Source organism: Crocodylus porosus, unplaced genomic scaffold, assembly GCF_001723895.1.
Source record: "Crocodylus porosus isolate Cpor-Errol unplaced genomic scaffold, CroPor_comp1, whole genome shotgun sequence".
Taxonomy (NCBI): Eukaryota; Metazoa; Chordata; order Crocodylia; family Crocodylidae; genus Crocodylus; species Crocodylus porosus.
Window position 1 is genome coordinate 168,606,197 of NW_017728906.1, and position 16,681 is coordinate 168,622,877.

General features: G+C 40.9%; 1 protein-coding gene across 3 annotated transcripts in view; it reads left to right on the forward strand.

Moving 5' to 3' along the window:
- The window catches only part of MIPEP (mitochondrial intermediate peptidase), a 101,817-nt gene that overhangs the window by 31,671 nt on the left and 53,465 nt on the right, over positions 1-16,681 (forward strand). For 2 of the 3 annotated variants that reach the window (XM_019530173.1, XM_019530175.1), the window contains exons 11-12: positions 13,418-13,571; positions 16,106-16,183. In XM_019530173.1, coding sequence (XP_019385718.1) covers positions 13,418-13,571; positions 16,106-16,183 — 232 coding nt within the window. The remainder of the gene's footprint in view (positions 1-13,417; positions 13,572-16,105; positions 16,184-16,681) is intronic. The other variant, XM_019530174.1, reaches the window with a different exon arrangement.

Below are 16,681 nucleotides of genomic sequence, written 5' to 3' on the forward strand. Positions count from 1 at the left end.
GGCAACACCTGCATCCATTGCCTTTGTGACCTGATCATAAAAGGCAATCAGGTTGGTCTGACATGACCTGCCCCTAATAAAACCGTGCTGGTTGACCTTGAGCATCATCCCAAAGCCGGCCCATCACAGATGTGCTCCTTGAGGATCTTCTCAAAGAGTTTCCCTAGGATTGAGGTAAGACCGACGGGCCTATAGTTGCCCAGGTCCTCTCTCTTCCCTCTTTTTTGAAGATGGGGATCACATTAGCTGTCTTCCAGTCATCTGGCACCTGTCCCGAGCACCACGAGTGCTTGTAAAACTGTGCCAAGGGCCCTGCAATAACCCCAGCTAGCTCCCTCAACACCTTGGGGTGGAGAGCATCTGGACCTGCTGACGAACACGTCCAGCCCCTCCAGAAGCTCTCTAACCAGGTCCTCCCCAACCTGAGGTTTGGAGGCGTTCCCCTCAAGTCTGTCTGGCATCGCAGTGGGGAAGTCCCGGTCCCTGCACAAGAAAACGGAGGTGAAGAATTGGTTAAAGAAATCCTGTCTGTGGCTTGTAAGCCCACCTGAGCCTTTTGGATAGGATAGGATATACATCTAATAATAAATGAATAACGTATATGGTATCATGACAGCCCTAGAAATCTCAGTCAGTGTTAGGGCTGTGTTTTACTAAATAGTATATAGACATCTGTCTATGACCCTGAGAGATAAGCACAAGAGAAGAGACGATAGGTTTGTTTAGTAATTGCTTATTAATTGTTTAGTCATTTTTCCTTATTGCCTGGCTTGCTGGTATATACGTGCGTCACTAAAGTCAACCAAAAATAGAAGCACTAGACAATAGGGGTGCACCAATAAAAAAATTTTTTTGACCGACACCTATTATTAACTCTCCATATCAGCTGATACCAGTCCAATAGCCGATCTACAGGGATGTAGCCTGAGCTGCCCAGCCTGGGTGGTGAATGTGATCCCGGAGCCGTGGGTGGCTCGTCTAGGGAGTGGGGGCGGCTCCCTGCCACTGTGTGTACCCCCAGTGTAGGCATGGGGGGCACATGCCACCTCCCTGGATTTGTGCATGGGGTGAGGGCAGACTGCCCAGTGAGGGCTTAGGGCCAGGGACTGTGTTATTCTCTTCCTAGTAGGGGAGCTGGGCTTTGGCTGTTCTCAGGGTGGATGGGGGCAGGGTGGGTGGTGGCAGCAGTGGGAGGAGTAGCTACGGGGTGGGCTAGAGCCACCCCAGAATTGTTTATAGCCACCCTGTCACCCACACTCCCACTGCTGCCATCGCCCGACCGTCCCCACCTGTCCCAAGCACAGCCCCATCCCAGCTTCTCTGCTGGGAAGAAGCTGATGCAGCCCCTGAGCCTGTAGCAAGTAGCCTACCCTCACCCCATGCACAAATACAGGGGGCACATGCCCCCCACGGCTCCCCCAGGGGTGCACACAATGGTGGGGAGGCACCCACCCTCCCACACCCCCTGGACGAATCACCCACTGGGTTGCATACACCTGCAGCTGCCCCATTCCTTCCCTCACTGTGGGGGCCTTGATCTGCACCCCCACACCTCCTTCCCCCCCACAGACTTACCAGCAAGAGGTTGCTCTCCTACACGACGCTCTTCCGATCAAAAAAGCTGATTGTTGGTAATTTCAATTTTCCTTTTATTAGTGCCAATCTGATATATGACTGGTATATTTTTGCCCATGTCTACTAGATAATATAATTAAGAATTCTTTTGAAATGAGGTAAATAGAAAATAAACCTGTTTTCTCTTATATTCTTTTTAACCATGGTATCAGTTTCTTCCACTGCTCATATGATCAAGACCTGTAGTCTTGAATAATATTTTATTGTTTAGAATCACACTGGGGCCAAATCTGTCTTCTGTCTGGATTATTTACATGTCAGCTGTTCTGTCATATATAGTCTTAAACTTTGAATGCATTTTTGTGACAAAGAGGACTCAAGCACTTTAAAACTTACAAGTCATACCAATTTTTTGCAGGGAGGAGAAGCCCCTGTCAGTGGAAAAAAATTGACCCATGGTTCAAAAAGGTTTCACTATCAAGCACAGAATTAGCTAAACCTGTAGACTTTTATTTCACCATCTTTACTTAAGTTGATGAGCACCTGATTTTGCAACCTTGTATTTTAGGAATTGTGTAATGGATTTCAGTGCTTTTCACCATAATCAAGGGGGTAGAGTCTGATCCTTAATTGGACTTAAGGACTTTTTCCTTAACCCTACAAATTTTGATTGAATTTGCTAACAGTGAATTAATTGATTGACTTTGCCCAGCACCTTCTCTATAAAATTATACACAGTTACATTTCTTATGCATTTTCTTTTATCTCAGTGCACTAGTAGGAGACATAACATTGTTCAGCAGATTCAAATAGTCTCAACATTAATAGGATGCCTGATAGCTCAATTTGGTATCTTTATTTCATTTTGTATAGAAAACAAAATATCAGATATCCTCAGGAGCTTGAACCTGCACATTCTGAATGGTAGTCAGTTTTATTGCTATATCAGTTTATCTCCATTATCAGTCATTAGTTTTATTGTTTGCAGTTACCAGTGAAATGAACAACCCTAGGATCCTTGTGAACATCAGTGATATTTTGTATATTGAACACCAGGAGGAGCTCCAAGCTCATTGTACAGAGCAGACTCTTCCCCCTCCTAGTTTGTCCACAAAAGTTTTCTCTCAATTTTCAGCAAGTACTTTCCTTAGAAACTTGATTCCACTTCAGAAGTACATGTTTCTACTAAATGGTAGCAGACTAGTTTATTGAGCATAATTCTCAAAAAATACAATTTAAAGTGCCCTCTTAAGGTTTAAAACAACATGTTGACAGCTTAATGTTATGTACCTATAGCTTAAATGGCTAAGAGAGTAGACGTCAGTGTAAGTATACTTTTAACAGAAAATGGAGACAAATTATCTATCTTAAAAGAAGACCAGAATAATTAGGAGAACCTCGAGAATTTTGGCAACATAAATATAATAAAACACAGAATGCTAGAACTTGCTTCAACCTCAAACAAGTAAGAAGCTGTCTAATGTGTATGTAAAATATGTTATGCCTGGGTTGCAGGGCAGAGAATATAAATTAACTATAGGATGACATCTCACCCAGTGCTGCTAATAATAAATATGTTCCCTGAGGTCTTGATCCTACAAAGACTTAAGCAGATGAATAGTCTCACAGTTTTCCTGGTTGATAGGAGAATTTTGAGGCATAATTGTTTTTAACTCTTATTTTCATAATCATTGTTACTTACTAGGCTGGGCTGGCTTTTTTGGCTATGACTCATTTTTTGGACTTGTGACAAACTGGCAAAGATTTTGTCCAATTAGTGATATGGATGTACTTGTATTGCCTTGTTCTCTGTGATGACTGGTCTTGGAGGGGCTATGTACCCCCTGCCCTTGCTTTGTTTTTCTGGGATGCCGGCACTCTGGAACCTTCCCAGGTAGGCATTGTGGTGTTTTTCGGCACTGCAGCCTAAAAATGTTACCTACCCCTAGCTTAGACTAACCTGTGAAGATTGAATTGATTCAGCCTTGGGCTTTTTGACTGTCTGTACTTGGCCTTGCAGGTCTGCCTGTAGCTTGGAGACCTAAACCAGTGGGGGCCAAGCTTTTTTTGGCTGGTGGAGTGTGAGTGCAGAGGTCTTTTGGTGGAAGAAGAAAGCAAGAACTGGTCAAAGAACATATCAAGAAGTTTCTCCTCCTCCCCCACCCCCTTACAGGTTCTGACCTTGAGTAGGTTGAAAGAATGAATGCCAAATGAGGAACTGGGATAATTTAGAGAAATTGCTTTTACATATACCTTTGAAAAAATGCCCAGTTTTTTGGTGGAAGAAAATAAGAGAATTCATTTACTTGTGCTGCCCAAGTAAAAAATTAAAATAAAAAATATAAAGCTTAAGAAGCTGAAAATCACAATTCTACTGTGCTTCTCCTTTAGAGAGAAACATTCTGCGACTACTGGCTAAGCGTTTGTTGCATTCATTGCTGTCGCATATGAGCATCATTCTTGATTAAGTTATTCTTGAGAGTCCTATCTGAAATCTGCATATTTTCCCTTGTGCATTGGGCAAAGGCATCTCATTTACCATTGTTTAGGTTAATAGCCATGGTATTTTTGAGAGAAAAATCTTGACACTGAAAAATATCCAAGATATTTTTCTTAGAAAGTTCTTAGGTCTTTAATATATACAACTGTAACTTTTACTGAGGGGAGGGATTCATAAAAGTGGGAGTCCAGTTATCGTGTTTACTATATAGTGTATTGCAAGTTCTTGGTATTTACATAACCATTTTGAAATATTACAGTAGAGCAACTAAACTTACATAGATTTTGTTACCTATATCTTGGATTCAATTACTGTTAAATACTTTTCCTTAGTTTTAATGTCTTCCATCCATATGATATTAAGAAATTGGAAAAAAACAGTACTAACCAGATTTAAAAGCAGTAGTCTTTTGGTAGCTAAAAGATTAACCTCTATGGTAAATAGATCAAAAGAAAAGTTGCAAAGAATTTCAAGAATAATTTCTTTGTCTTGGTTCTTGTGGTAGGATATGAAGTTCTTTGCTCTGTGCTGAACAAACTTAAAGTGTAATTGAATTAGTTTGTGTTTCAGGCTCAATAATCTGAATTGACAAAATACCCAGAAAAGTATGCTTAGCAGAAAGAAAGACAAGAGGAACATAAGTAATAGTTTATGGTTTGCAGCATAGTATGTAAAAAGAAAAATAAAACCACCTATAAATCCTTGTTAGAAGTGTGTCCCTTCAGGTAATAGTTTAAATTTCATCGTTTACTGACATGCAGTGGAACTTGGAAGGGGTTTTCGCTGTCTTAATCTCTTCTAGTTAACCTGAGGGGTTCCTCTTACTTTTATCTTTTAATTAAAATGTTTTTCAAATTTCCTTGGTGCTGGAAGAGAAGAAAAAAATCAACTTAAGATTTTAGTTTTATTAGAAGTAGTAAAATTGTTTTGTATTTTATTGATGACAATAGGAAAAAGAGCTTTTAGAGATATTACCACATCTGCCAGATATTGCACTTAATAGCTACCAGTAAGAAGCCTTGCGAAGCATCCAGTTCATAACTGTTAAAGGGTTGAATGTTGAATCTTTAATGATATTTGAGTAAATACCATTGTTCTTTAATACTGAAGTTTATCAAAAGCATTTGAATAAAATAGATGAAAGTCCTGGTACACAAAAGTCTTTCTAAATATACTATTTAAATGAATGTGATTTTAGAAGTCTGCATTTTATTTAGACTTGATGAAGTCATACAAGCTTAGAAATAATTATTTATAATGACACACTGAATCTTTGTTCTTTATAGAGAGAAAGCCTTTTGTTTAAAGCCTGCTGTTATTGAAGAACATTTAAACCCAATTGTGTCAGTTAATTTCTTTCTTAAATCATTTGACTATATGAGTTCCTTTAGAAATACTGCTGAGCCACATACTGTACAAGTAACAGGTCTGAAGTTCTCTTATAGTTCATCCTTTAATATAAAGCAGGCTTTCACATCAAAGAGACTGTTCACTTCTTTGATATTTCTATTTTCTTTGAGTATAAAATAAAAAATGACATTGCAAAGTTTCTGTACTTTCCTTCTGACATTGCATTGGGAAAATCTGCATTTTTTTTTTTCATGGTGTTTGTAATACTATACAATTATCCTTGCTTTACAGAACCAAATGCTTAAAGGGAGAAGGTTTTGTGAAATTTACTAACAGATGCATAGTAGAAGTCAAGAAACTTGTTTTTTTGTTTACCGTGCATCACCACATTGCAGAATTTCAGAATTATATGGTATGGATGCCCTGTATGGTACCATTCCTACGGGCACAGCAGAATAATTTAAAGGGGATCATTGCCTTAAATTATATTCTGTCTGAATTCTTTAACTGAGATACTGAACTGGAAATTTAGAGCTGGGGAGGGAGAAGTATTCTTTTTTTCCTTAAAGTTGATGTACGTAATATATTTGTCATTATTTTTTTTGTCAATTTCACTGCTTTTTAAGTAAGTTGGGAGTTTTATCTATAGCTGGTGTCTCAGTATGAAAACCCACAAAAACTTGTTAAAATATAGAAATATATTATTGTAAAACCAGAATTATTAGAGGTAGTTACAGGCATAGCAATTGTACGAAACTACTTTTATTTCATTATTACAAATGAATTAGTTTTTCATTCAGAAGTGGTTCTTTGCAGAAGAAGCACAGCTTTAACTTGTGCTGTCATATTGTACCTGTTTGTGAGTACAATTATCTTTTAGGACTCATCAGTAACTCAAGTCCATATAGGCGTCTTTTAGTATCTAAGCTTAAAATATGATTTTCTTGATTGCAAAAAATTGTGTTTTAAATTTATAACTGTAAGCTTTCTGCAGTAGAGTGGAATGACTTGTTTTGATAAGGCTTTGTTTGGTCTTGTTTTAAATATACATGGTGTTGTGTTGGAAAAGGCAAGGTCATAGAAAGGTCTCTTGCACTTAAAAATGAAAAGTGATCATCCTTAGTTCCTGAGGGCTTTGATCTCAGTCTGGGATCAGCCTGCAAGAAAGTCGTGTTTGCACATACAAGCTTTACCCTTATTGCAGAGACTTCTCTTGTGCCAGAGAAGTGGAGTCCTCAGCCTAGGAGTTCCAGAAGATCATTTGATATGTGGGGTCCAGGTCACAGAACACCTTGGAAGATAAGGAATGAGATCTTGATCTTGGCTCAAACTTTTGTGTGAAAGGCACTGTTCAGAGCAGAAAACTGGTTAATGTGCTCATGAAAAGATGGGCTGCGGTCATTTTGTATTACTTAGCTTTTAAGTGCTAAGGTAGGTACATCGCACTGCTATAGTCTAGTTGAAAAATGCCCAAGGTATGAATAACAGAGGCCAGCTCATTATTTGACTAGAAGTGGTAATCACAGATATTACTTCATGACAGCTTAGCAGCAGCAAGGAATCCAAAGCATTCCTTTACTGTGGACTGGCTTGTCCATGGGGGATATTCTGTCAACTAAAGGAGAATGCACAGTGGTTGCAAGGCTGTCCAAAGTACCTTTCTTTGTCCATCAGTGAAACTGATGTCATAATTAGGTTCATTTTTCAATCATGTTTTCAACTCAGCGACAGACATAAGGAGATACATATAGGGAAGAAAAAAAACAAATGCACAAAGACAGGAGGTGGAGTAATAGGTTAGGTTGTAGTACTGCTCGCAAAGATCTGGAGGGAAGGAGGAATCCTCAATTTGTTCCGAGTCAGCAGTGCGATGCTTTTGCAAGAAAGGCAAATACAATTTTGAGTTGCATTAACAGGAGCATTGTATGCAAGACACAGTTGGAATTAGGCTTCAGATGAAGTTCTGTATCCAGTTTTGGGCACCATATTTTAAGAAGGATTTAGAGAAAGTAGGGAGAGTCAAGCAGCAGGCAACAAAGATGCTACAGTGGCTGGAATGCAGCATATGTTTAGTCTGGAGAAGAGGAAATGGGAAGATGATAGTAGTTTTCAAATATTTGAAAGGCTGTGGTAAGAAGTGGAAAAAAATGTTCTCCCTTGCCACAGAGGCAATAGTTATCCTACAGCAAACTGGAAGAGCAGTAGGACAATAGCACAAACTTTCCAAGTAACCTATGAAATTATCTTCTTTGGAGGCTTTTAGGAAGCAGCCAGATGAGCGTCTGTCTGGGATGATTTAGGAATAGCAGAACTTGTAAGGAGTTGAATTTAAATGATCCTTGAGGTCTCTTCCAACTTTACAATCATGTACTTCTTGCATGGTCTGCCTTCAGAAGAAGAGTCAGTTTTTGACAGCATCTAAGATTTCACATGATATTGGGCAAATTCTTTAACTTCTCTGTTGTCAGTGTTGTTTAATCAAGATGAGAACCTCAGTGTACTGAAAGAAACAGCCTGCTAAGCTATGGCTAATTTAAATGCAATACCTGCTGTTGAGGATGGGGGAAACTCTAGTGAGGAGATTTTCTCTTGGTGAGGCAGAGATTTTCATGGTGATGATGTTTGCCTGTGTGGAGAAGCAGTCTGGCATTTGTATTAAAGTGGAGCAGCCCCCGTTGTGAACGCTCCTACCATTCATCCCTCATTTCAGCAAATAGCCTATGCCTATACACCAAAATCTATTGTGAAGATGTCCTAGGCATTTTTTAGGCTTATTTGACTCATTAGGGCTTTTCAAGGCCTATAGTTAGAGACAGTTCTTCGCCCCAAAATTTAAAATATAAATAGACAGACAAGCACTACGTAAACAAAAATGCATGTCTTGTTAGCCACTGTCTTTTTATTTTAATACTGTCTGTTTGTGCTTCTCTTCCTTGCGTCGTCCAGGTATCCCAGCTAGCTACTTCATGCTTCAGTGCTGTTGATCCAGTCTGTCTCCCTTCCATCTTGCTTGTCCCACAGAAATGGCTGCAATGCTCCACTCTCCTTCTAAGTCACATGATGTTTACATAAATCAAAATGTCTGTCAGTGAGACATGCCACTTCCCTGTCCTACTTCAAAGGGGAGTATGTTTTTGGAGGCACTTCCTAGCCCCCAAGACTTCCCTAGGAATGGGGAAAGGTAAAGCAGTTTTTTTTCCTGCTGCCACACTGTAGACACCTTATTTTTTTTCTTCTTTGGGGGGAGTCAGTACCATATTTACTCAGTTAGAAAACAAGGTCCTTTCCCCGTTTCACATGGAGAAAAAAGCTCTTCACCTTAAAATCAAGCATGGGAGGGGTGGGCAGGCAACTGCTGAAGTTCCGGCCCCAACCTGGGGTAGGAGCCAGAGCCGGAACTGCAGCTGTTCCCTCCCCCCCCCACAGCCCCCAGTCTCCCTCCCTGCATCGCTTCTCCCTCTGCTGCACTCCTCCTCATCTTTGCTCTTTGCTGGCAGGCTCAGTCTCTGCTGCACTGTGGGGCACAGAGCATGGCTCCAGCCTGGCCCTGGAGCAGGGGTGACAGGGAGCTGGCGCTTCTGCTGCCGGACTGGGCTGAAACAGTAGTGCTGGCTCTGTGCTGCTGCTATGGGGTCAGGCTAGAGCAGAAGCAGCATGGAGGGAGAAATGGGGGAGGGGGGTGATTGGGGCAGCCTGAGGCTCGGGGCGGGGGTGGAGCAGTCACAATGGTGAGTATTTGGGGGGGCAGGCTGCCTGTGTCTGCATCTCTTCCTGACCCTTACCACCTGCACCATACTTCCTGCTCTATTAATGCCTCCCCCATCACCTCTTCCCCCCCACCCCCACCTGCAATAGTGGCAGGGACAAATTTAAGATGATCCTCTGATAATTAGGTTTCACACATGGAAAATTATAATAAATGTATATATTTTCTGTGTGTAGAGTCTAATTATTGGGGGTTTTCTTACATTCAAAGTCATCTTGTATTTGGGTAAATATGGTAATTACTTACTGTAAGATAGAGATAAGTTACACACTTTTGTAAGCACATGGAGTTTATGTTAAACTCATCAGACCCTGAGGGCTGGATGAGTGGCATGGGGTTTGACTGCCAATCCAAGACCCAAAGGCTGCACTGAGGGCCAGATGATCGGGCTCTGTGAGCCATATCCAGCCCATGGGCCATATGTTTGACATCCCTGCTTTATTCTTTTTTCCAAGTAAACATTTTTATACATTGTGCTAATTATAGTGTTTCACATTGGTCTTGGGCAATATTTGCAATTACTGGGAAATGCATCTGTTAATATAGCTGCATAGTCTTACAGTCAAGTTCCACATCACTTGCTGGAAAAAGTACTATGTAGTGCCAGTCTTCCATTTTCTCAGACACCTCTCTTAATTTTCATAATTTCTTCATAAAAGTGAAGTCGTTTTGATTAAGTCTGGTAACACTGTTCTTGATTTTCATGTGTGCTTTTCTACTCTGGCAGTTGAATTTTGCTGGCAGCAGTTACATGCTTTAATTTCCTGCTGAATTCAGCTATTTAAAATCTGTTCCTTTAGTGGGTCTCTGGGTTCTTGACTGAATTAAGTTTAGTGTGTGTTCATATATTTGTCCACCTGTTCATGCAGTATCTGTTCCAAAGTACCAAAAACAAAGTAAATGTATTTTTGTTATGCTTTCTTTCTTGATTATCATAAAGTATAATTTTTTCTTTAACCAGAGTGGTTTCCTTAGATGTGTATATATGTATGACATTCATCACTCTCATTATGTAGTATTATTGTTAGCAAAGTATTTCTATATTTAGAAAGCACATTTCACAAATATATGTATAAGATAACTAAACTATAGGTATTCAGCGAACTTTCCAGCACTTCCATGTGAACCAAATGCAAAAGTTCTTAAAACTTTGTTTCTACTAGCCATGTATACAGGATTCAGATTTTGTATAAATGTCTCCTGTTTACATAAAAGTTCTGCATCTCCTTTTCCAGAATAGAAAATAATCTGGCTGAAGTAGTATGAAGCCAAACTCCCTTCCCCTTCCCTTCCCTCCCCCCTACCCAATACATCTTTGGCTACTTTGGAATAAACCAGTGATTTTCAATGTTTATAGATTGGGGGCACCCCTCAGAAAATGCCAGCTCTTAGGTTTCATTCATTTTTTGGCACCCACATTGAGAATCACTGGTATAATCTACTATAATCTTTTTAGTAAGAAGGATCATAGAACCTTTTAAAAAGATTGTTGTCTTGTGTTATTCTCTTAAATTTTATTTTGGTGGATGATAAATTCTGTGCGCCAGAAGTAAAACTCAATTCTTAAAAATCCAATCTTTTACCAACGATGTCAGCTAACAATAGAAGTCTGTCAGATAATGTGTACAAAGAATGCATCTCGCTTTTAAATAAAACAGTTGCCTCTGCATTTCTTTTTTAATTAAAATACCATTTCAGTTCAGCTTGCAGTTTGTACTCAGAAGAGGCTTAAGCTTGGGAATCAGTTTTGGAGAAGGTATTGTAATAAAACTGAGGTGCATTAAGCAGCCTGTACAGCATCTATCCTTTTAGTTTTCTGAGCAGGATTATAAAATACAGTAGTAACTCCTGAGTTTGTCTTAGCCTTATCTGCTATACTTTGCAGTAGTGCTACCACTTGTGGAGCTGTATCAGTAAGGAATTATCCAATCTGAAAATTTCAGAGTAGATGCAGCTTTATACTTCCAGGAGGTCTGTATGCAGATGCAGCAGCCATGGTGTTCTTAGGGTTGCTAAAGCATATTACAGAAGACATAAATACACCTCTGAACTACGGGGGTGAGGTTGTAGCTGTGTTGGTCTAAGGACACAGGCAGGCAAGGTTCTTTGGGTAAATCTTTTATTAGACCAACTCAAATACTTGGAAAAATTCTTCTTAGCTAGCTTTCGGGTATACATGCCCTTCGTTAGGCTGAGGAAGCATCTGCAGTTGGTGTGTGCTCTTCCTGGATGGAATGAATAATAAAGAAGCCAGAGGCTGGTATGTATGCAAGAAAGGCAGTCAGTAAAGATGTAAATTGAGGAGTCAGTGAGGGAGAGATGGGGGGGTGGGGGAGGTGGGGGAGAGGAGAAGGGGGATGAATGTAGCAGGTAAATAGTGGAGAGGTACCAAGGGAGTCAGATGTCAGGCAGGTTGTAGTGTGTCATAAATCCAATGTCTATATTTAGCCCATGATTTTTTTGCATCCAGGAGGCTGAAGAAGTGAAGTTCATAGGCTCGTTTGTGAAAAATGTTTTGTAAGTTCCCTTTGAGGATTAGAACTGAGAGATTGGAGAGAGTGGGTTTCTTGTGAGAAATGTGCCCCTAGTGGTAACTGGGTATTTTTGTCTTTGATTTCCTGTGTGCATTCATTCTGGTGCACAGTTGTTGTTTGGTCTCTCCTACATGTTTTCCATCAGGGCATTTGGTACATTGGATGAGATGTATTACATTTCTACAACCTGCCTGACATCTGACTCCCTTGGTACCTCTCCACTGTTTACCTGCTACATTCAACCCCTTTCTTCCCCCCCCATCTCTCACTCACTGACTCCTCAATTTACATCTTCACTGACTGCCTTTCTTGCATGCATACCAGCCTCTGGCTTCTTTATTATTCATTCCATCCAGGAAGAGCACACACCAACTGCAGATGCTTCCTCAGCCTAACAAAGGGTTTTTAGACCCAAAAGCTTGCTAAGAAAATCTTTTCCAACTCTCTGAGTTGGTCTAATAAAAGATATTAGATTCACTCAAATAACCTTGTCTGTCTATGTCCTTAGACCAACATAGCTACTACCTATAACCATGTATATTTGGTCCATGATTTTTTGTATCCAGGAAGTTCATAAAGTGAAGTTTGTAGGCTCGTCTATGAAAGCTATTTTGTAAATTCAGTGTATTTGATGTTCCAATAGGTGTAAACTTCTTATGGCCCCAAATACACCGAATGGATCCAGATTACATGCACTTCTGGAGGCTTGCGTTCTTTTGCTTGCTTAATCCAAAACAAAGCATTTTTAAAATGGAGCATATGTTTTTGCTTTATTCTCTGGGTATGGCAGCTTACCAGGTGTAAGGGGAAAAATGTATCTTGATTTTATTTAATTTTTATTTAATATTTTGTTGTGCCAAATTCCACTGGACTGAATATGAATTTAAATGCTGCTACCTACTTTGGGGAATAATAACCAGTGTAGTAACCATTTAGAGTTCTAGTTTGTTTTGCATGCCAAAAGCAGAATGAAATGCATGCAACAAGCCAGAAATCAAACTGTTAGGGTGAAGATAGATAGTCTTGTATCTAAACATTTCTGATATCTTCAACAAATGTTGCCATGGCAGTAGCAAAATACTGCTAGAGTGCTTTTATAAGGATAACATAAAAGACATGGAAAAAAAGCCCACAAAGAAAAGTTTAAAAGAAGTGATTGCCGTGGCTTAGCATACTAATCCTATCCTGCTGTGCACCATGGTCTAGTGAGGTTGGATAGTGAAATGTAAGTGCAGTGAAACATGTCACCAAAATGCAGCATCTGAGTTTCCTTCGTTCTAAGGCTCAGTCTTTTATGTTAATGGGGGCTGGAGGAAAGGAAACAGGAGCAAGTGGATGCAGAACAACTACTCTTTTAAAACATGGCTATAATAGAGCATTCTGATTAGAGACTTTAAAAAATAGCAGAGTTCTAATGTTTGGTTTTATTCATTCAAAAATCAGTGGATAATTTTGAAATGTACTCTAATCTCTGTGTCCTTGTTTTCTCTATTTGAAAAGTGAAGTTAATAATTCACTTAACAAAAATGATATTATAAGTGTTATAATAAGGTATATACTTGTATCATGTGCAATGCTGAGATACTGCTAAGTGCCATAAAATACCTATAAATGGGGTACATAGGTCTGGATTTTTGCATTGGATTATAGGGTTCAGCAAATACTTTTACTTTTTATATATGTTTTCCTTAGGTATAACATTGAGCCCAGTTTGTACTGTCCCTTTTTCTCTCTTGGCGCATGTATGGAAGGTCTGAATTCCTTGTTCAGTCAGCTTCTAGGAATATCTCTATATGCTGAACAGACTGAGAAAGGAGAAGTCTGGTGTGAAGATGTTCGCAAACTGGTAAGGGTTCTAATTCCTAATTGCCTTAAACATAAAGGAGAGACCTTGGGCCAAATCCATATAATTTCTTAAGAGCAAGGATAAAGGAACTTAAACACTAAAGATGCCTGTAGGTACCTTTGTAGCATTTTTTGAAATAGGAATGTCAAATTTATCTGGTCCTGTGGTCTGATGAATGGCACAGGCTGGTTGTTGATCATGCCCACAGGCTGGTAGCACGCACACACACGCAGCGCACAGTCTGTCAGCCCCAGAGCAGGCACCGCATGCAGCCTGTGGGTCTACTCTCAGACCCATTGGCAGCACTGCAGGCCAGTTGATAGGGTTCCACAGATCAGATCCAGCTTGGGGGCCATATCTTTGACACCCCTGTTCCTCAGGCATGTAAGGTACACAGATTTCAGTTGAAATTAGGCATCGTGAATGCTTGGAAAAGTCTCACGAAATGCCTGTTTATGCTTTGGCACCTAAATACAGGTGTGGTTTCTCTATATAGCAAGGGTGGGCATTTATTTCAGGTGGAGGGCCACTTACTGAGTTTTGGCAAGCTGTTGAGGGCCGCCAGGGTAGCCCCACCCCTTGACAGGTGACCCGTCCCCTGGTCACCATCTTGGGACTGGAAGTCCCACCCCTAGCCCCTGACCTTTGCCATGAGAAGTCCGTCTGCTTGCCCCCCCAGGAAGAACTCCTTTCAGGAAGAGTTTGCCACCTCAGAACCAGAAAAATACCAAATTATATTCTAAAAATCAAACATTTACTAATTTGATTTCAAAAAATATATTTGTCCTGATTTACATGTGTTGGTGTAGTGTACATAGAGGAGATTGCATAATAGCGTAAAATGAAGTCTTAGTCTTATATATTGTGGGGGGTGTGGGTGGGTGGATATAGATTTGTGGGTGGATATGTGGAGTGTGGGGGAAGGTGTGCTCTATGCCCAGGCTCAGCGCTCCTGCTGCTCCTGGCACCAGCATGGCCTCATGCTGCTGCTCACTACCACTTCCTCCCATTTGCCACCTTTTCCCTTCTTCCCGGCTGAGACCACAGGACGCAGCAGGAGCCAGACTGGCCCAGCTGGCACTGCACAGAGCTATCTGAGAATCACAGGGGCCAAGCAAGCTCCTGCGGCCCGGAGCTGCAGCTGGGAACCATGTGGTGCTATAGCAACCGGCAGGGAGCTGTAGGGGAATGGTGGCAGCATCAGGCAAATGGCAGCAGCAGGCGGGAGAAAGTGGCAGCGAGTGGGTGCACAGAGCCCCCTCCACACATGCCCCAACCCTCCCCAGACATCCTTTAGGGAGCCAGGCCAGGCCTGTGCTTCTGCCGTCCTACTCTGAGCCCCTGCTAGCCCTAGTCCCAGTGCACCAGTGTGTACCCTGTGCTTCTGCGTGGCTATCACTGAGCTCTGCATGCCCACTCGCTGCCCCTTCTCTCCGGCACCATGTGGCTCCCAGCTGCAGTGCCGGGACCACAGCAGCTGGCTAAGCCCAACCCTGAGGACCGGGATGATTGTCTGCAGTTCTCCCCTGCCTCCTCCACCCCCCACTTCTTATCTGAATTTCCCTCCAGTACGGGGAGTCAGGAACAGCCCCAGGGGCCCATGCCAGAAGCCTCAGCTCCTCACAGGGCTTGTGGCTGGGCAGGGCTGGGGCCTCCAAGGCTTGCTTCTGCAACCACTGAATCCTGCTGGTAGATTCCCCTGGGTCCTACTGCCCCTGGCTTATGTCGACTTTGACAGGCAGCCAGGGATAGATATATTAATTTTCTAAATTTTTTTTATGGGTCCTACTTGCCATATAGAATGGCCTAGCAGGCTGGATCTGGCCCATGGGCTATATTTTGCCCACCCGTGCTGTAAGGGGATGATTATTGCCCTTTTATAGTGCTAACTTACATTGTTGTAACCTAATAGAATGCTGTAAGTATGTATTCCTACTATCCGCTACCTTTCCTTTCTTTTCTGTTGGGTGTATCTCCTTATTTTGTTATTTGATTCGCTATATCCCACATCCTTCTTGTCTTGTAGGTTGGAAATAACAGAAGCAGACACCACATTTGGGACTGATCAATTCCCCTATCTTTCCCCTGACCTCCCAGTATTTTCCAGTGAATTTCCATCTGTCCTTTCCTTCTAGGTCTAGCCTCCAGTGAGAGCCACTGCTCCTTAGTGGCCCATCTGGCATTTCTGGTTACGAAGTTAAATCTGTTTCTTTCATAAACCAACTCCAGCAATATTTCAGAGGTGTTTAGAAAGTTTAGTATATGCAGATAAGAGATGTTGCTTATTTTTTTTGATGGGTACTCAATTTGTGTAAATTGTAGAAATAGGTTTGGTTTGAAGAATGCACTTGGATGTTTCATACATATATTTCAGCTATTTACTATCAAATTATTCCTGTATCAGCAAACTGTAATGTGGTGCAAGGTAGATTCAATATAAGCATTTTCTGTCACTAAGAATGACATTTTTCCAACTTACCCAATCAACAGGGTATTTACTTTGGAAACGTATATTTTCATATATTTTTTCCCAGGCAGTTGTCCATGAAAAAGAGGGCCTGCTGGGATACATCTACTGTGACTTCTTTCAACGAGCTGACAAACCTCATCAGGTAATACTGTAGGCTAAACTGAGTGGTAGCTGTAACTGGCAAAAACTATGTTAGGACCTTTCACTTGTAACTTTAATCTAGCAACAATATTTAGAGTTAAAATTCACAGCATTCAGACATAACAAGATTACCTTTGGCCTTACTTGCATCTGATCTTGGAAAAGTCCTTAAATTGCATGGATTTGAGGAATACTTCATTCAAAGGGTAAACATCATTATGGTGAATTGTGTAACTTCCTTTTTAGATTCTTTTGTGAACCGATTTAAACTTTGGTAGTGTATTTTTAAAAATCATAGGTCCCGTATTTTAAGACAACCATGATTATAGGACAGCCCCCCAATAATTGGGGTCTATATATAAAAAAATGTATAAATTTGGTATAGAATCTAATTATTGGAGGTGTCTTGAATTTCTCACTGCTATACCAGGGAAAATAAATTTCTCACAGCTGTAGCAGGGAAAATAAATCTGGCAAGTCAGGTAGGCCTTTTGTGCTC